Source organism: Setaria viridis, chromosome 1 (assembly GCF_005286985.2).
Source record: "Setaria viridis chromosome 1, Setaria_viridis_v4.0, whole genome shotgun sequence".
Lineage (NCBI taxonomy): Eukaryota > Viridiplantae > Streptophyta > Magnoliopsida > Poales > Poaceae > Setaria > Setaria viridis.
In genome coordinates, this window is record NC_048263.2 from 30,083,162 (window position 1) to 30,103,295 (window position 20,134).

The following is a 20,134-nucleotide window of genomic DNA, read 5'->3' on the forward strand; positions in this document are numbered from 1 at the left end:
TAATTTAATTACATGTAATGGGCAATGACTTGTTAAGATCACTTTATGAATGTGGAGCTTTGCAGGAACCACGTCCACATGTACACAAATCAGAACCGGCACAGTAAAGCAGCTAAAACCATATATCCATAAACATCCTCTATCATAAATTACCCAAACATCCAGTAACCATTGCTTAAGAATTTGAAACCGGCCAAAATTTCAAGATTGGGTAATGGGTAATACCATAAAGCTGCCCAACCGATCTGTATTTCCACTTCCATAGCAACCAGTTGATGTTTTTGTTGCGATTACCTGCCTGAACCACAGCACAGCACCAAACAATACGAATGTCAACATCTTTACAGCAATTCTACCTTACTAGTTGGAAGTCACCCTAACGAAGTCAGCCGAGAGGCACAAAATAATGGTTGCAATGCCTTTCGATTTGCGCACGGCACACTGCCATTAGTAGCCGAGATCTCTTGAATTTTCTGCCTGACGAAATAATATATATATAGGCCACCTATCTAAACAAGAGTGATGTTTCCAAATGCTCTTCCAGCTACTGCCGTGCTTCCTCTTCCTCTTCCTCTTCATTGTTCTCTGTTTGTGATGCTAGCTTCACAATGTCTTCGACAAGGATCTTTCCTTCTGTAAGCGTACAAAAAGAAAATAGTCAGAAATAACAAGAAAATTGTACAGATGCTGCAAATGAAACAGCACATAGATATCATGGGTGAACGAACCTTTGTCTTTAGAAAGGTTGCTGATGAGCTCTTGGACTCCTTCCTTTCCTATGGTGTCCTTGAGATAGGCCGCTGCTGCCGCCACCTCTTCAGCAGTTACCTTGCCATCATGGTCCCTGCAAATCACAGTGCAAATTAGTTCAGAATGCTGAGGACCTACATGCAAAATGGATGACAGCTTGATAAAGTAATCTATCCCACATACATTTGCTATTGGGATCAGAAATACCATGCTTTTACAGTGACTTCCACAAGGAAGCTATGAGTCATCACACTAGTGTATTTCATAAAACAATCTTCTGAACATTGTCAGGTAAATCACAGAAACAGATGCCATAGAACTGTGTGATGCAAGGCAATAGAGTTACCACTGACCGCAATTTAAAGCAAAATAAGTTTACTATGAGTAAGAACTTACCAATAACAAAATGCACTGACTGACAAGCACGCAACATAAAACAACTCTGTACATACAAGTGACTTACCTATCAAGCAGTTGCCAACGGTTTCCTATTTGTGCGTCCACATCATCGATCTCCTTTTCTAATTTTTGAAGCATAGCATCAACCTGAATGCAGCAAAGGCCAAAGCTATATGTGATTCATGTGAATAATGAACACCTAAATCATAAATATATATTAAAAAAAAGAGGATATAAAAGCATACAGATGCCAACGCATACTGAAGATACAAAAGCATGCAGATGCATGTTTCATTTGCAGCATTTTTTAAATTGCCAAAAAAAAGGATATTTAATTCAGGTAGACTTAAAATTCAGAGTCCATTAGTTGACAAGTCTGCAAACAACAGTTTCCGCTCCTTATCTCAAACTTTTCAGATATTTGTTTATAGTTTTCACAGTCTATTCAAGGATATTTAGGCAGCAGAGTTCCAAGAGTAGTAGCAACAAAATATGGGAAATATAAACAGATTTTAGCAAGTGAGTGCTCAACTATTGTCTATAGAATCCATGGAAGGATTTCTTACCTTCTCAATCAGTGCTGATGAGACCTTTTCTTCGGCAGCAGCCTCAGCATGGTGGTCTGACTCCTCACTAGCAGCTATGTATGCTCTCTTAGCTTCTTCTTTGCCCTCTGTGCCCTCCTTTTCGAGCATGGAGTTATATAGTTCTATCTGCACTCGCACAAAAGTCCATTAAAGCTCAAGGGTACATCTTATATATACAATACAATGGAAGATGGCTGCATGATTATTTGTTAGTCTAATGCGCTTCACATTATACCTCCTTGTTGACAAGGCCCAGGAACTCTTGGCGCTCCTTGCTTACAGACTGAAATACAAATAAGTTAGAAAAAGGTCAGATGAAAGGAAGGGAGATACTAATGCTACAGAATTACAGTGCAATTACTGTCAACGTGTATTAAAAGAAAAAAAATAAAGGTTGACTAGGAGCATACAGATGCAGATGCGAGCACAGCCAATGCTCGGCTAATATTGCAGAGTTTTTCCTTGTCAGACTGTTTTGCCTTTTGCAGTTCTTCTTCTTCCCTAACAGTAGCTTCAGTCATTTCCTTCAAAGCTAAATCTTCAGAGGCACCATCTGGTTTTTTGAGCTTTGCCTTCTCTTCTTTCTCTTGTTTTGCTTTTTCTTCTTTCTCCTTCTTTTTCTCTTCCTCCTGAACGTTTTTGGGATTCAAAAGCATCAATAACAGGGTTGCATCAATGCGTTAACAAAATAAAATAATCGAGTCAAAGCTAAATAAATGCTACTGCAAACATTGGATAATTATCGAGTAAATTGTGTTAGCAGATTTGTGAAAGAGAATATAATCGACAATATTACAGTGTGAATCTTGAAGTAGGTTAGACAAGAAGAGTTTACACAAATTGGAAGCACTCCTCAGATAGCAATACAGATAGGGATATCAATTGCCAAGTTTCATTTATAATACCATTTTCATTTTAGGTTCTCTCAATTGAATATCTTCTGGCTTGCCATGAAATTGCATAAACCATGTAGTGAGAAACTTCAATGGATATACAGAGGCTAGACATATTCCCAGTAAGGGATTCTAGTTCGATTTCCCTACCAATCCCTAGGGATTCAACCTAATCCCTATCACCCAAACAAAGGCTAAGAAATTGAGTTCATCTGAACATCTACCACATGAAAAGGTATGAACAGGAACTCCTATGAGGTTTAAACATAAGATCTAACTAGGGGTTCAAGCATGAGATATAACTAGGGTGCAGCAGGGTATGCAACATTGGTGCACAAAAGTAATCACAAAATCTGAGACAGTTCATTGGGCTGTCAGATAAAACTAGATCTGTGGCTTAACTCTTTAAGAAAATATGATTTTGAACTAATAATGAAACATAAGTTCTAAAACTATGGGCCAGCACAAGCCCATTCCCACCTCCCACCCCCCAAAAAAGAAAGAAAGATGCAGGCGCACCACACAACGGAGAGAATTTCTCTTTCAAATTATTAGTACAGTGGTTTTATATCCCCAAATATTATGGCTGCATTGGCAGAATAGGAGGTTAAAAACCAAATGTTTAGTTGTTATAATATATGTGTTATATTATATCTACTAACAATAAAAAAGATTGTCCTATGTATACATCACCTTGATAAGTTCTTCCTGCATCTCAAGGAATTCCAGTTTTCTCCTCCTCTCTGAAACAGAATCTTCAGATGGCAGTACTGTCCCAACTGTATCCACAACTTCATCTGGTAGTGAAGATATTGTTGCTACAACAGCCTCCTCAGGTTTCACTTTCCCAGATACAGTAAAAGCTCTGACAGCATTTCCAAACATAAGAACACAAACAGAAATAGCATGACAGCTGGGAAAATGTCTACTAAACTTACCTTGAAAGTATGAGAAGTGAAGATGGCACAGAATGATTTAGTGAGAGATCCAACCAGTCTTGGAGCTGGGCAAAAGATGATGCAATGAATGTTACTAACATAATTTTGTATGCACTTACATGGCATCAGTTAGATTTTTTTTTCTTCTGTTTTTTTTTAATATATAGCTGTCTTGAACTCTTGGCTAAACTCAGACCCATGTAAACCTTTTTCTTCTGGAATACGCAGGAGAGCTGCGTATCATTGCATTAAGAAAGGAGATAAAAGGCTCATATAGCCATACAACACCACACACACCAACACTACACACACCTCACAGGTTCTAGGTTACATACGCGCCCATTAAAATTCAAAGCGCAAGCTAAGTGCTGTAGTAACACTAACTTTCCTTTGACAGTACACAGACTTGAACAAGCATGCAATAAGGCCATAAAAAATGTCAACTAACAAAGGTTAAAGAAAAATATAATAGCTACTAGGACAAGTAAACATGACACTTATTTGGAAGAACAGAAATCAGGACCTACACGGAAACGGATGGAGTATGGCTACTCCATTTCATAGTAGTTCCAATTCTAGCCACAAGAGGTTAAGGCTATCTTGGAATGAGCAATGTTAGCTTTGCTTAAGGTGCATTGGAAAATCTGGAATTGTTAGCAAATATATGTTGTTGCAATTAAATGCTAGAATCTATCTCGGAAAGACAGGAGTCTTTGAGTTAAACAAGAATGGACAGCATAATAAATAGCTGAAAACAAGAAATTAAGTGCACATCATCAGATTAAGTGAGATAACCTGTTGTCGCATCTCTTCGGTTGACAGCAAACCTAGGAGACCACGTTCCCGGCAGGCTTGCCGAAGCTCCTCTTCAGAAAGAGACTCAACACCCTCAGCTTGAATCATCTTATCATCCTTCTTAATGCTGCAAAGATAAGTACCATTACCAAAAGAAAAGGTAGCATTTTAAGAAGACAGTTCAAATGGTACTGTATTAAATCAAACAGAAAAAGGATATAATAAAGGGATAAAGAACTAGCAAATTGTGTAAACAAAAAAAGAAATCATGACACTATCTCATATATATTAGAAAACAAACCTAGTGCTAAACCTAAACTATTATTCGACCCAAACACAATTTAAATCCACTCCAGAGCAGACAGTCAACATGATTTAGAAAGCCTACTAAGCTTGCACGTCCATTAAAGTACTGCACATTCTCTTGGTGAATGAAATAAGCTTTTCATTTGATAATTGCCAAATAAGCTTAATGAATGACAGACCAAAGATATTGTTTGATCTCCAAAATTGACCATTTCTGTTCTATTGGCATTAGGTACATAACACCATAAGAATATATACATGCTCCACTAAATCAGCATTAAGTTTTACGGTTCTCAATTCAAATACTTACTCTTGCAGTTTTTTGCGAAGCATGAACCTCAAGTAGTTGTCAGTACCAAAAGGTCGGATACCCATATATTTGCACATATTTACCAAGCGTGGTCTGCAAAAAAAAATATGAATAAACTGTTTAGTCACTAGTGTAATTTTGTTGACCAATTTGCACAGATGATAAAAGAATGTCTAACCTGCTCATATTATCCAAAGTAAGTTCATCATTGAAAAGCTTCGCAAAGCTCAAGATTTCATCATTGGAGACACGTTCACCTCTCCTAACCTAATTACAATTTAACTATATTATCCAATCAAAAATAGCAGAGGCAGTTTACAATACATAGAGTAACGAATGGAGCACAGAAAGAATCTATACCTTGTTCAAAAACTCGTCTAGATCTTCAGCTGTCTGTTTTATGTCTCCACTACGTGATGTTTGAACTTCTTTTGCCATTTCTTTTGCTGTATCTTGCAAAAACTTTGCATATTCCATCCTTGCTTTTAGTTTCCTTTTCAATGCTTCCTGCACAGGAAAACGAACCATGTCCTTATGATCAGTTCACTCTATGATAATGTCTATATTTATGATACAATTGGCACAGGAGTTATTCACACATGAGATGCACAAAAATGATTAATCTTACTGCAACAAGAGTGACAGTAGGGTATGCTGTTCCATGGAACTAATGTACTACCACAATGTGTGGACTAATGTACTACCACAATGTGTGGCAGCAAGTTTCATAGATCATGTAGTATTCACATCCAGAAAAATGCAGCACCAAACTAATATAATCTCAGGTAGTTAAAACCAGTCAAACACATACCTCTTCTTTCATTTTGTCCTGGAAAGTTGATGGAAGCATGTTTGGAAATAACTTGAGGAACACTGGCAGTAAGAATTCCATGAAAGGAACAAGTATGAACACAGCAAATGGTACCAGCCTGAAGATATCAGCTGTTGTGCGTGTCAGCTGTCGCCTCTCTCTTCTAGAAAGGCCTTTTCCACTAGCAAGTTTCACCAGCAATCTTGATGAGATCCTAACATCCGCCCAGAGTAGTTTTGTCCCTAACCAATAATGCTGCAGTGTAGAAACAAATTCATCCTTCCAGTGCTTAAGCTTTGCAGCCCAATCAGCCCTTGACAAAGAAAGAAGTAACGTTTCTTAAGTTAAGAAAGAAACAGACCATTCTTATCTATGCATTTAGGTACAAAAGAAAAGAACTGAGACCTGCTCATCGAAGCAACAGCTCGGAGAGCAGGGCCAATACCCAGAAGCCTTGCCCAGAATTTCTGTATAACTGATTGGCTAGTCTTCAGAGATTCTGGTACATGCTTAGCTTTGGCTTTAGCTTTTGCATTGCTAAGACCTTCCACAGCCTGATCACATTCTTCTGGGGATGCCTCTTTTTTCTTTGTATTTTGCTTTTGATCCTCACTCTGTTCATCACCAATATCCAACTTAGGTTGCCCTGCAGTTGCAGTTGATGATGCGCGGAGTGACTGCAGCATAGATCTAGCTCCAAACGGCAACCCAAAGTCATTCCTTCCAATTCCACAATAAGAAAAAGCTATCCCATGAGCTGGGCGTCGCAGAAACCCATTAGCAAGACCTGCCAAATTCCTCTTAGTCAAGTTCACACTATATTGCTCCTTCTCAGAGTTTGAATCCCCAGAGCTTCGCTCCAGAAATCGCTGTGCTATTCTTGGCTCAGCCTCCAAACCAGTTCTTCCATGTTGGAAGGTAGAGGAAGATGAGAGGATAGGTGTGTTAACATGATCCAAAAGATATTTCCTTCTCCTAGTGATTGCTCGTGAAGCCATCTTCTCACTTTACAGTTGGGAAGTCCAAGTTCATGCCTTTTAAGGTAGAATCCTGAAGTAATCCCATTGTTCAAACAGAATTATAAGCTTTGACTATCCACATAAAGGAAGAAAATATTGGCAAAGAACAAAGATGCATAGTGAAAATAAGACTCAACAACCATAACAACGATTTCATAATTCCAAAACAGGCAAAAGTAAACTTTTTTCAAGAAATTCTAGGATGTTGTGCCAATAGAATTCTACTGAATTTTATTAAACATAATTATTCAAAAAACAAAACAGTAATGCATATATTTCCACATATAAAGCAACTAGCAACTAAGTTTTACACCCAAAGTCAGTTGCTCAAGCCGTAAGAAAGAACCAATAGGCTCAGTTTCTTAGTTCTGATATAGTGTGATTAATCCAAGCTTGGCATAGTCCGTCCAATCGAATAGGCATTACAACAAGCAACTTTACAATGTTGTTTTCTTTTTGGGGGGCATGTGACCTCAGCATTTAGTTCATGTAATTCTCAGCTAGGCAAATATCTAGAGTCTTCCCACAGATGCTGGTAAGAAGTTAATACTTTATCACTATTAACTATCATAGAAAGTGATGAAACTTCGTGAACATCAGTAACAGATAGACTAAAAATCAGTAGCCAACCACTCCAAGAAATTCCTAGTTCACTTTGACAAATCCATCCAATTTGGCCAGAGTTTTATGTGTTTATCTGATTCCAACGAGGGATCTAACGATTATCCACATATCAACACAAAAACTAAACATATTTGTAAGGAGGCGATGATTCAAATCAATGTATTCCCACACTTTTGCAATCAGCAACAGTTCAATTCAGACATTTCAGTTCATGCTACAATCGCAATCCACATTAATGCACCCATCCTAAACAGCTGAAGAACATATGAACAGGTGGGTGGGGTCATCTTACTAGAATATGTTTGAAATTCATCATAAGTTCATAACTTAAGCGCATGGTCAAGCAGAATGTTAATACTCCCAATTACCATCATTCATCAGCGACCACCCCCACAGTGCAGTTCATGTGCAAGCAAGGATGGCTGGAATCATGGAAGCGCAAACATTAAATAATTACGGCGGCAGAAGGAGCAACGAGCCAACGACGCGTATCACTAGTACGTCACCGCAATCTTTTATTTAAAAAAAAAAGGTAAATAATTGGCTCATTGGGATCGATAAGCAGTTAAGCACCGTTTAAATTCGGCCCCTTTCGCTACCGCAAAGGCCCCCAAATACCCAAAACTCACCGATCGCCACCACTGAAATAATCCCCCTAAAAATTCACAAAAAAAAAGAACAAAAATACAACGAGCCCCGCGCGGAGTCACTGGTTGATGATCGCACTGATCAAACCATCCCAGGCTCATCACCAAGCACCGAAGGAATCGGAGAGAAAACTCCACCCGCACCAAACGGAACTAGAAATCAATGCCAGCCAAAAATAATCGGGGAGGGATACTGGGAAAGGGTCGCCTCGAGCGAGACGGCGGGGGGCTCACCGGGCGAGGGACGCGGCGCCGAACGAGGGCGGGTGGATGGGCCGGCCCGGCGAGCTGCGCGGGGTAGGGTTTAGATAGGGCTTTGGACGAGTGGAGAAGAGGGAGAGGAGGGGAATGGGAAGGGGAAAGAGGCAGAGGAGGAGAGGAGGGGCAGTTGCAGGGAAGGAGGCAGGGGAAGCAGCCGTGTGGAGGAAGAAAGAAAAGGAAGGGACTGGAGTTGCCGCAAGCCGCCGCACGTCTTGCAGTTGCAGAGGACGGACGGCCAGCGGGCCCAAGTCCTCTGCTTTGGAGTGGACTGGTGCTGGCCGTGTGATCGAACCAACCGGAGAGGCTACGATTTGAACGGAAAGTTCTCAAACTGCAAACCAAGCTCAACTAGCCCGCATTATCATGTATGCTTGCGTACCATATCGTTGTTTATTGACTCCCATTGGATTGGACGTCTCTTATTTCAAATTAACAAAATTGGAATTTTTGAAGTTGTTGCCGAATGTCGAGTAATCAGTTCCAAACTTCTTGGCAGCCCGTATAAAAAACAGGCGAATGACTTTGAAAATTCTCCAGGGCGATTATCAGTACTGATACGTGGCCGCGCAGACCGTTATACTACTTCGCATTGGGTGCCCTGCCCAGATGGCATATCCCGGGCAGGCATGCCCGGCTGGCTGACTCACCGATCGCCGTGACACCTGTGGGCTGCGAAAGTTTCTTCTCTTATTTTTCTCCGCTCGCTCGCTGAGCGTACACGTGCAGGTGCAGCATATTTCTTTTGGCATATGCTTCATCTTCCTTTTCGGCGCACACCACAAACCGACGGAATCCTTCAAATCCAAGCATATTCCACCCGTGCCTTTCCGTATCAACTCATCCCCATCTGTGTTTAACCTCAAGACGCAAAATTCGGACATGCCAGCCGTCCAAAGGGAAACTGGGAAAGGATCCCCGAACCCGTGTAGAATTTACAACGTTCACGTGCCGTAGTTCATAAGAAGGAAGTGGTACGTGCTGAATATTCAGAAACTTAATACACTGTTCAGTTTTTTTTCCCGTTTGGATGAAGATAGCTCAGAAGAGATTGGGCCGGAGGCACAAGCCTAGATACAGTCATACGGGCTACACAAACTGCATTCTCCTTCGGGACCGCATAAAACCTGAAAAGGAACTGGCTTCTATTCCGTAACTCGGCAGGATTTCTCACTCATGTTTACTCACATTTTGCTAAAGGGAAAGGAGGAAATCTTTGATGACGGCCTCGCGGAACTTTACAGCTACCTTTCTTCAGCATGTTTCCTGCGTCAGGTAATAAAACGCGACAGTATGAGACTCACGGCAAGACAGATTCTGATGCCAAATCACAGGCATAAGTTGACATGGAGCTTCTCTCTGGAATTGGATTTGGGGTTGATAACTGATGCTGTTCGTATGATAAGATCAGCCAGAGACGTACCATGGAAGCTTGAAGGTGTCTCTCCAGCGAGCTGGCTTAGCACAGCTTGCGTCTATCTTATTCAGCCGCACAATTATCTCTGCGAATGTCGGCCTGACAGAAGGCGTTGGATCCCAGCATTCTTGAATCAGCCTGCAGCGTGCCAAAGAAACATCATGAGCAGCCAAATGGCACGACGATAGACAGCCTTTCGCCTAGACGCCTAAAGGCCCTATACTCCGCTAAAATTTAGCACCTGTCACATCGGATATTTGAATGCTAATTAGGAGTATTAAATATAGGTTAATTACAAAACTAATTGCACAGATGGAGTCTAATTCACGAGATGAATCTATTAAGCCTAATTAGTTCATAATTTGACAATGTGGTGCTACAGTAACCATTTGCTAATGATGGATTGATTAGGCTTAATAGATTCATCTCGCGAATTAGCACGGGGGTTCTGCAATTAGTTTTATAATTAGCTCATGTTTAGTCCTCCTAATTAGCATCCGAACCTCCGATGTGACACTGCTAAAGTTTAGCACCTAGTATTCAAACATCCCGTTAAGTAATATCCAACCATGAGCCTAATCGTTTTAGCATCCTGCTAGGGCGGTCTAGCTGGCAACAGCTAAACTTGCTTGATCAAGTGAAAGCAAAGCTAGAGCGTGTGATCCACTCACTCTTTCACATCATTGGGATAGTATTTGGGTTTATTCTTGAATTGTGGTCTCAGCCCCTCCAAACAAATCATCTTAGCTGCCTCCTCTTGTGGCTTCGGGTGAAAAGGAGTACCTTCGATCATCTGGAACATCAATAGAACGGACAAGTAATGTAAATGTGGAAATTGCGAAGTTAACTTGGCATTTCTGCTCATCGAATGACGCATCGACCTAGATGCAACAAATAATTAGCCATGACTCCTTGCAAGTAGATTGGATAGTTTCGTGTACCTCGTAAAGAACGAGACCAAATGCAAATACATCTACACTTCTGTCAAATCGTTCGTTTCTGTACATCTCTGGAGCAGTGTATACACCTAGGCACATTGAGAAAAGTAGAAAACAATATAATGTATCAGCAAGACTATAAAACACATGGAGTCACCAGATAACAGGCATTGTTCCATTCGCATGGGGGTAGAGGGAAATAAAACGTTTGACACTAGTTAAAATGGTCATGTAACAAATACTTACGTTTTAGACATGTAATGTGTCTTTGACCATTATTTTCTATTAGATATATTTATAAAATCTAAAAAAATTATGAGACTATGGAATATCTTTCAAGACTAATCTATACATGCTGCTTTCAAGTTCTGAAACCTAATGTGCCAAATGTTATTGATAGTCAAAGTTTCAAAAGTTTGATCAAACCTTGCCCAAAACATTAAGTATCTCTAATCAGGTGTTATAAAAGAAATTTGGCATGAAATTGATAATAGGAACAAACTAGCACCACATCCGCAAAGAAGGCACTAACAAAACTCATGGACTTACATTTCAACAATAATGTCATAGTAAAAAAAGAGGACTGATTAGAGAGATCAGCATCAGTAGTATAGCATATGGATTGGACTAAGTTTTCCAAGATGATGACAACTAGTTCCATCGAAAAACCCAAAAAAAAATTTCCAGCAAATGAAAAATCCATCTGAATAACAGAGTGAGTACTACATACTGTCTAGCTGTGTCGTTGGCTGAGCCATTTGTAGTTTATCTCCGGAGACTTTAATCAAACTCAGTGATCCAAAACCAGCAACCTTAAGTTGTCCTTCATCATCCCGCACGATGTTTCTGCAACCTTACCAAAGTATCATAGCGTATAGTGTACATGTAGCAACGCATATTTGAAGTCTTGAACAAATCCATTGATGAAATAATGCTTAATTAGCTTACTTTGGTGACAAATTGCCATGAATGATTGGCTCAGGCTTGCACTCGTGGAGATAATTCAGTCCCCTGAACAAACAAAGAAATCTTGAAGAATTTTTTTTGGGTACAATGGTAGAGCTTGATAGTGTTATTTCAATTGAGTTCAACTGAAACAACACAAAATTTAAATATGAGAATACAAATCTATAATGCCACAACTAAAAAATCTATCCTATCATTGTGATCAATAAACCGGAAGAGAGTATCTTATTTCCAGGTGAGTAATGAGTATATGTAGTGTTTCAATCAACAGTTTGCAAGATAAATAGAACTTCAAGAAAGGACAAACATATACAGAAAGAGATAATGTCCTGAGTACTCACACACCTCGCAATGTCAAGAGCAAATCTTATAGCTTTGTAAGGCTTCAGGCGACCTTTGATCTCAAGATAACTTGCTAAATCACCCTAGTCAAAAAAATCAGGGGGGAAAACAGATATAGTCGTTGATGACAAAAGAGTCATAGGATATATGTGGAAAGGAGCCCTACTTGAAATGCATTTGTCTTGTTAAATTCGTCACAGTTACTTACTTTCTGATGGTACTCGGAAACAATCATCATTGGTACATTTTGTGTGACAGCTCCCACAAATTGGACCAAATTGGGATGCCGTGCTTTTTCAAGTAAGGTAAGCTCGTGTTCGAATGCATTTCTGAATTGACATAACAACGGAACTTAGAAATATTGCATGGAAAAAGAAACAGGAAATTCAAAAGTTAATTAATAGGTTAATTCACTGTGAAAAAGAATAACAAATAACAATGCTTCAGATTTTTTTAGGTTATTTACAGATTAATTATATGGCAAACTCTCTTATAGTATCAGTTATTAAATACGATGGATAAAAAGTCTGAATACGCGCTAAACAGCCCAACATCTCAAATTTGGATATGCATCCCTAATAAAAACATCAGCCTGCTGAAATCATGGTACACATGAAAGATAGTTTCACTGGGTGAATGAGAAGGAATAAATCATAGTAGTCATTATTCAACACTATTTGGCACAAAGCAGTGTATTAAAAGAATGAACCATTATAATTATTATCGAAGGTTACTGAAGATAGGCGTTCGTGGAGGCAAGTATTACATGCTATCTGCATCCGAGAAGCTGTCTTTGTCAAGTATCTTAACAAACACTTTTGAGCCATACCATTTCGCCAGATAGGTACCCTGTAAAAATAGTATGGCAAGTAGCACTGTCAAAATTCTCTGAAAAGTTCGTGCAAACAAGAACAGAGCAAACTCAGCAAAGTGAAGAATAAATGAACAAAGTTAATAAAAAACACATGCCTTTGTGACCTCCTCCCCTCTTCGGAACTCAAGTTCAAGTGGGTTCAGCTCATACGCTGGAACCTGTTTAGGATTTGACACGGCCATTGGAGTCTTTTTGGTTTTCTGGGGAGTAAAACAAGCACATGTTAAATATATGTGTATCTGTGAAAAGCAAGAGAAGAAGAATAGCTCTGAAATTTTTGCGCAAGTGAAATATAGTACCGGAACTTTTGCTCCTCGTGCTCTCAGAAGGTTATATACTTCAAAATGGCCGTAATGTTTTGCGTCTGCCGCCGGCTGAAAATCGTGCAAAAAAATGCAGTCAAGCAGAGACCAAGTTAAGTTAGATAAGTACTGCCTCTTATCATGCAGGTCTAATCAAACTCGTTGACTATTCTCTATCAATACCCAGAGCTCCATAGGTTAAACCATAAAGTTCGTTCAGTTAGCGTCGCATTGATCTAACATTGCTATGCAGCCATAGTTTTAGCATGAACTGAAGTACACCGAAACTAACAGGTCTATCAGTCCGTGTATACTGTATGCACATGCTCCGGTTCAGAGAACTGGACAAGACACCACAACCAGAACGATCACGTTCCTGGACGAGGAACAGAGAGAGTTAGCGATGATTGATGAAGCGGCAGGTACAGTTGACGCACCGTGCTTCCCCAGCGGTCGCGGGCGTTGATGTTGGCCTTCCAGTCGAGCAGCAGGCGCACGACCTCCCCCTGCCCCTCGCATGCGGCGATGTGCAGCGCCGTTCGCCCGTCGAGGTCGATGCTGTCGACGTCCACCCCGCCCCTGAGCAGCTCCTCCACCCCGCCTGCGTCCCCCTGGCACGCCGAGAAGAGCAGCCGCATCGTGGCGTCCAGGTTCTCCGGCACCGCGAGCTGCTGGTGCGCCGACGACCCGTCCGGCCCACCCCGCGGCGTCGGGTCGAGCGACGACTGCCTCGCGATCGCGAACCGCGTCGGCCCCGCCCCGACGCCCCCCGGCCCGCCGCCGCGCCTCGGGGTGTGCGGGTCCAGCGATAGCTGGCGCCACAGCTTCGCCGCCCCCGACGAGAGCTGCCGCGAGATGGTCCGCGTCATCTTCTTCGCCGCCCCGTCCATCGCTGCTAGCTCGCCGGCCCTGGGGCCGCCGCGGGAGGGGAGGAGAGAATCCGCGCCGCGGAGGGGTAGTGCGCGTGGGATCTCGCGACCGCGCGACGCGAGGGGTGGGTGCTTTTGGGGATTGGGGGCGGATGATTGGGCGTGGGCGGATGCTCTGCCCCCCCGAATAACCAATTGGCCGACGACTCGATCGACGCCAGCAGTACAAATTTACACGCAGCAGCGCTGGGTGTTGGTTGTACTAATGGTAGTTAAGCTCAAGCAGCAACGGGATGGAAATATATATGGAAAATTGTTCTCTTGTGATGGAAATAAGGAATTGTTGCGAGCAGCGCGGTGTGGGAGTGCGGGGGGGATAATGGAAACGCCGAAGGGGCGAGTAACCGCTCCGGTGCGGGGGGAAAAGCGCGGTGCGGTGGGAGGGGTTTTAAAACGCGGCCACGTGTCGTCTACTGAGATGCTGAGGAGCCAGACTCACTGAGAGGCGGGACCGGAGCGGGGCTTGGTCAGGTTGTCAGTGAGTGTGAGTGGGGACGGTGGCCTGGGTGTCGGTCCGTGTTTTCGCTTCGTGAGAACGCTTACCGACGACTTTTTCATCTTCTCTTTTGTTTGCTTCGCACTCCAGTTGTTTGTGTTTGTTTATTGTATCTTTGCCAACCTGGAATGCTGGATGCCTGGATGGGCCATCGGACCAGCAGCCAGCCTGCGACTTGTATACGTTGAATTTTCTTGGCGTGTACTATAGTTTTCTCCTGCAATCCACGAGACTTTTTAAACGGAAAATGATTAAATGTAATCCTTTGGAATTATGCGAACAGTTGCTACAGTAGCTGAAATTATTGAAATGATAAGGTGTTCGATTCTTATCCTAGTGAAAACTTTTTCTTTTGGAAGTAAAGGCCTAGTGAAAACGTTGATCTGCTAGAAAGAAACACAGGTGAACACGTTAGTTGATCTGCTAGAAAGACGTTCTGAGTAGTGCCATCACTTTACTGTTGGTATTGGCCTATTGGGTCCTGTTGAGATTTGGTGGCTTTTGCCGTAGCGGCATCATGGTTCGGTGGCGTTCTTACCTCTTTTATGCCATCACAAACGAGATGTGGACAGCAGGTTAGGCCTGCCACCAGTATACTTAGAATGTGGGTAAAAAATTCCATAAAAATAAAGAGGGTACGGGAAGAGTACAAAATTAATTAGATATGTATATATATGTAGTACAAAGTTAATTATCCATTGGATATGAGTAGGATCGGGGAGGGTAAGGAGTGGATAATAATTATATGGATTTAGGTGTGAAAAAGAGTGGGATTGCCATACCCTCCCCAGTGGCAAGCCTACAGCAGGTATTGGAGGATTGGTCCTTCTTTTTCATGGAATCATCAGAAAAGGTAGAGATGGTGCGCAGCACGTAGCGCTTTGGATCGAGGGATCGAGGGCGCCTGATCCCCCCCCCCCCTAAAGATTCTTTTTTCGGCGCATCTCATCATAATTGGCTGCCGACTGGGGCTATCTAACCAGCGCGCGCTGGGATAGCTTCCAGCCATCGAATCCCGACAGCTCCCCACCTTCTCCAAACTTTTTATTTTTGGAAAAATTTAAATCCCGCAACTTTCTATTTTTGGAATATTATAACTTATACACATAACTTTGATGTATGATTTTGTACTAACAAATTTTTACGAGAGAATTTTTTAGTACAACTTCGGTAGCATACAAAACTTATGATCGACTTTCATTTTTGGTAATTTATAACTTACACGCACGATTAGTACGTATAATTTTTCCCTAACAACTTATGTGATAAATTTTGTAACGCAGTTTTATAATATACATAACTTATACACATAACGTTATTTGTACTTTTACTATATACATATAATTTATACGCATAACAATATTTACTTAGTACAAATTGCATTGAAAAAATAATTGAAAAGGAAAAGGAGAAAAAAACGGACGGCAGCAGCACGTAGCCGGTGGGCCCCTCGCTCCTCCCGTCACGCGCCACGGAGCGCGCGAGCGCCAACTCAACGTTGCGCTGCCGACTCGCCGTGTCTGCCATCGGGTTAGCTGATGATGAGGCATTTTTCTCGTGCACATCAGATTATCATTCAAGAGCACTGGGGTCCTCTCTTTTAAGTTTGGCGCCACTCTTTCCGAACCACAAACTACCGTCATCGCATGTGGTTTGGACTTCCTCGTCATCATCATAATAATGGAACGGAACCCAACACCGAACCAATTCTTCCCCGTAGCCATGTCGGCCGCGCGCGTCGCCGTCGCGCGCGACCGCGAGCCAGCCGGCGCCGGCGCGTTGCGGGCTCGGCGAAAGCGCCAGTCGTCGTCCTGTCTCAAAGGTGGATGGAGCGCCAGCCGCTGAGCCACTCGTAAATCGTAACGCAACCGAGAGTGTATGCCAACCAACCTCGTGTAGTCGTGTTCCCCTTCGCTCTCGCAGGAAACCGGCAAGCGAGGAGCATCTCGAGCATGATCCACGCGGTGTGGGGGCTCGGCTACCGGCTGCCGCCCGGCGCCCGCCGCCATCGGCACAGTTCGTCTTCGATCGGGCGAGTCCCCTTGTCCTCCGTCCTTTGCTTTATAAAGCAAAGGGTCAAGGGATATATGGATATGGATATTATTGGCACCTACGACGTACGAGTGGTCTGCGATGATGCATTTGGTGGGGACGTGGTGGTGTTACGGGCGTGTCCGTTCTTGCAGCAGATCGGGACGCGCGGGGAGTGTGACGCGCACTCGTTCGTACGTGCCGAGAACGGTGGGCCAGGGAAGGTGAGAATGACTGAACTGACTGTTGTCGTCCGGTACTCTGGTTCCGCTCTTCCACGAGTCATCCTCCAGACGGTAATTACTGAGGCGATCGACCTTTCTGCGCATTCTTTACTGTTTCAGAAAATCTCAAGTTCTCAACGAGCACACTATGTCCATCAATCTTTTGTTAGGTGTTTGGATACTACGATGCTAAACTTTAGCAGTATCATATCGGATGTTCGGATGTTAATTAGAAGGACTAAACATGAGCTAATTACAAAACTAATTGCACAGATGGAGTCTAATTCGCGAGATGAATCTATTAAGCCTAATTAATCCATCATTAGCAAATGGTTACTGTAGCACCACATTGTCAAATCATGGACTAATTAGGCTTAATAGATTCATCTCGCGAATTAGACTCCATCTGTTAGTTTTGTAATTAACCTGTATTTAATACTTCTAATTAGTATCCAAACATCCGATGTGACGGGTGCTAAACATCCAAACAGGCCCTTACTAGTTTTTGAACGAAACTCTCTCCATCAATCTGCGTCAATGGCGACGAAGACTTCGCTTCCAGGAGGCTTCGAGTCATGCAGATGCAGTGCAGAGTGCACGACATACAGTGCGATACGATGGAATACCTCCATTAGTTTTTTTTCAAAAAAAATCCATCAGTTTTGTTTCGGGACTTAATATGGCTGGCTAAGCTGGCCCAGCAAGACCATATCGGGCTTGTTGTTTTCTTTTGGGCCAGGCTTCCCTCAAATGGCTCTACTATTTTTCTTTTTGAGAAACTCAAATGGCTCTCTACTATGGACTATTAAACAATGGTGTGGGTCAAAACCGGCCCAAGACAGGCTTATGAGTGAACAGTAACACAAAATGATTTACTACGGATTCATAGAGCCACCTGGTAGGTTTTCTCAAACAGTTTCTCCATCAATTTTTTATAAAAACCTACTAAAGAGGTAATTTAAAAACGGCTCGAAAAATCAGGCAAAAACCCTACCAAGGGAAGGAGAAAAAAAAATTAGCTTCACCATCATATCGAGCCCATACGTTAAGTGAACATAAAATTATACCTTTAGCTAGCTAAAAAAATTGCAACCTGACTAAATTTTAGTTGGGTCTTAATCCGCTCATTCACCGTCATTCCGAGCCCATGCATTAGAGGGTTGTAGTCTTACCGTTCGTTTTTTTCGCTACGGAAGTCCCGAGACATAGTCTTGTCATTCTTTTTTCTTCACCATAGAAGACCCGACACGCGGCCTTGCCATTCTTTTTCTTTTTAGAAGACCGGTGTTCCCGGTCCACGACCGCGGAATCGACTTTTAATATCGGTCCCAAACTCCCTTTACTACCGATTGTTCAACCGTACCGTTAATAAATTGGTACTAAAAGCCTGTTTGTTTCACATGCTTATGCATAAGCAACTTAAAATAAGTAAATAAGTTGCTTACGAAACCAATCACTCTTGCTTATGGAGTTACTTATTATAAACAAATAAGCAACTCTTGAGTTGCTTATGGTTGCTTATGGGAACTAAAAGGTGCACTTTACACCTCCTGCCCTCATTCAATGCACCCTATCTCTCTCTCCCCCCTCCCCCGTCACCACTCACCAGCTCGCCGGCCGCCGCGCCACCCACAGCCGCCGGCCTCCGCGCCACCCGCCGCGCAGACCTGTCGCCGCTCCCGGCCGCCACCCGCCCCCGCGCAGACCCGCCGTCGCTCCCGGCCGCCGCCGGCCCCCGGGATCGGGCATGTGCAGGAAGAAGAAGGGTGGGGAGGCAAATTGGAGGGGTAGCAACACAAGGGGCAAATATGACAATGTCCATCTCATAAGCAAGGGTATCCAAACAGCTAGACTAAAAATAAGCAACTCCAAATAAGCAACTTCAAGTTGCTTATAATAAGCAACTCAAACCAAACAGGCTCTAAATGGGTTCTTAGTACCGTCTCACCTACACAGCTACACATCACATGTGATGGAGATAGATATACTTTTCTTTTAAAGTAATCCGTGGAGAGGCCTTTAGTACCGGATCATAACACCACCTTTCCACCTTCTTTGGGATTTCAAAATTGGACATGGTACTGTTGCTCAGACCTCCAAGATTGAAAAAACAAAACCCCACATGGTGCACCTAACAAAATCTATTGCAGGTGCAGCAAATTAAAGAGATAGCGCCACCGCCAGTGACTTTGGTAGCTCCTGCTGGGTGGATCTCTTTAATCCGCTTATATTCACCATCATAACAAACATTAGAGGCTTGTGGTCTTGTCATTCTTTTCCTTGACTACAGAAGACCCGAGCTCCGAGGTCCATTATAGTACGCACAAACCTCCAGAGATGAAAAGAAAGAAACAAACACGCGCGGTTAGCTGCACGTAATAACAAAAGCCATTGCACGTGACGTGCAGCAACAGAGATAGCGCCACCGCCGCACATGACATGAGGCAGCACCAATCTTTGGTCGGTAGTCAGGCCCAGAGGCGCGACGAAAGGCGGGAATCCTATCCATCTTCCGGAACGTGGGAGGATATTAACCTTCCAATATTTTAGATTCGTGCCACCTATCACATTAGACACGGTTCGGCGTGCATGTGGAGCAGCAGCAGGCGCACAGCGCAGCATGCAGGCTTGCAGGGACACGTGTCATGTCGCAAGTTGAGGGAGGTGGGTGGGATTCGAATGAGATTTCAAACTTCAGATCATGTTTTCTCGTACATTCAATTTGAAATCCATTTGAATCATAGCATTTTTAAATTAATGGGATAGAATGAGATCCAATTTGTTATTTTATGTTTTTTAATTTACTATTCAACATTTAGTTCAATATTTTTACTACTCCCTCCAGTTCTACAAAGCATGTCATTTTGGACATGATCTCACATACCAAGAAGTTATTAATTAGGAGTCTAATTTCCAGCACGTGAAGTGCCAGCAACCATTCATAGTAATACTCCAAGCAAAAAAGATGGACTTGAACATTGAGTCGGAGGAAAGTTTCTTTGCTGGGTTCGATCTAAACCTGGAGGCTCCATTGGAAGATGCTATGGGTAAAGCTTTTCCTTCCTTTATTTTTCATTTCCTGCACAATCATTGTTTGAAATTTACATGTACACAAGTTCTGAATTGTAATATGTACTCTACTGTCAATGCTTTTCTAGGTGGATTTGATTTGAACTTAGAACCTCAAGATGATGGTATTGAAGATGTGATGGACTTGACCTTGGAACCTCAAGACGACGATGTTGACGGTGGGATTGACTTGAACCTTAATAACATTT

At 42.6% G+C, this 20,134-nt stretch overlaps 2 protein-coding genes across 2 annotated transcripts; both read right to left on the reverse strand.

Moving 5' to 3' along the window:
- Positions 1-207: 207 nt before the first annotated feature.
- Positions 208-8,550, reverse strand: LOC117861066 (uncharacterized). Its single transcript, XM_034744535.2, has 15 exons — positions 8,314-8,550; positions 6,195-6,839; positions 5,790-6,102; positions 5,339-5,485; positions 5,157-5,245; positions 4,979-5,071; positions 4,363-4,489; positions 3,568-3,632; positions 3,323-3,494; positions 2,147-2,365; positions 1,972-2,019; positions 1,716-1,862; positions 1,214-1,296; positions 729-844; positions 208-633 (listed from the first exon to the last, which is right to left on the reverse strand). Exons 2-15 carry the CDS (start codon positions 6,785-6,787, stop codon positions 545-547), a joined length of 2,301 nt encoding a protein of 766 aa, XP_034600426.1. The 5' UTR covers positions 6,788-6,839; positions 8,314-8,550; the 3' UTR covers positions 208-544.
- Positions 8,551-9,294: 744 nt separating this feature from the next.
- On the reverse strand, positions 9,295-14,449 carry LOC117861072 (integrin-linked protein kinase 1). The gene is made up of 12 exons (XM_034744537.2): positions 13,614-14,449; positions 13,174-13,248; positions 12,970-13,074; positions 12,767-12,849; positions 12,209-12,329; positions 12,004-12,083; positions 11,641-11,703; positions 11,423-11,538; positions 10,696-10,781; positions 10,426-10,547; positions 9,761-9,892; positions 9,295-9,603 (listed from the first exon to the last, which is right to left on the reverse strand). The coding sequence occupies exons 1-12, from the start codon at positions 14,064-14,066 to the stop codon at positions 9,582-9,584; spliced, it is 1,458 nt and encodes a 485-aa protein (XP_034600428.1). The 5' UTR covers positions 14,067-14,449; the 3' UTR covers positions 9,295-9,581.
- Between the last annotated feature and the right edge of the window lie 5,685 nt (positions 14,450-20,134).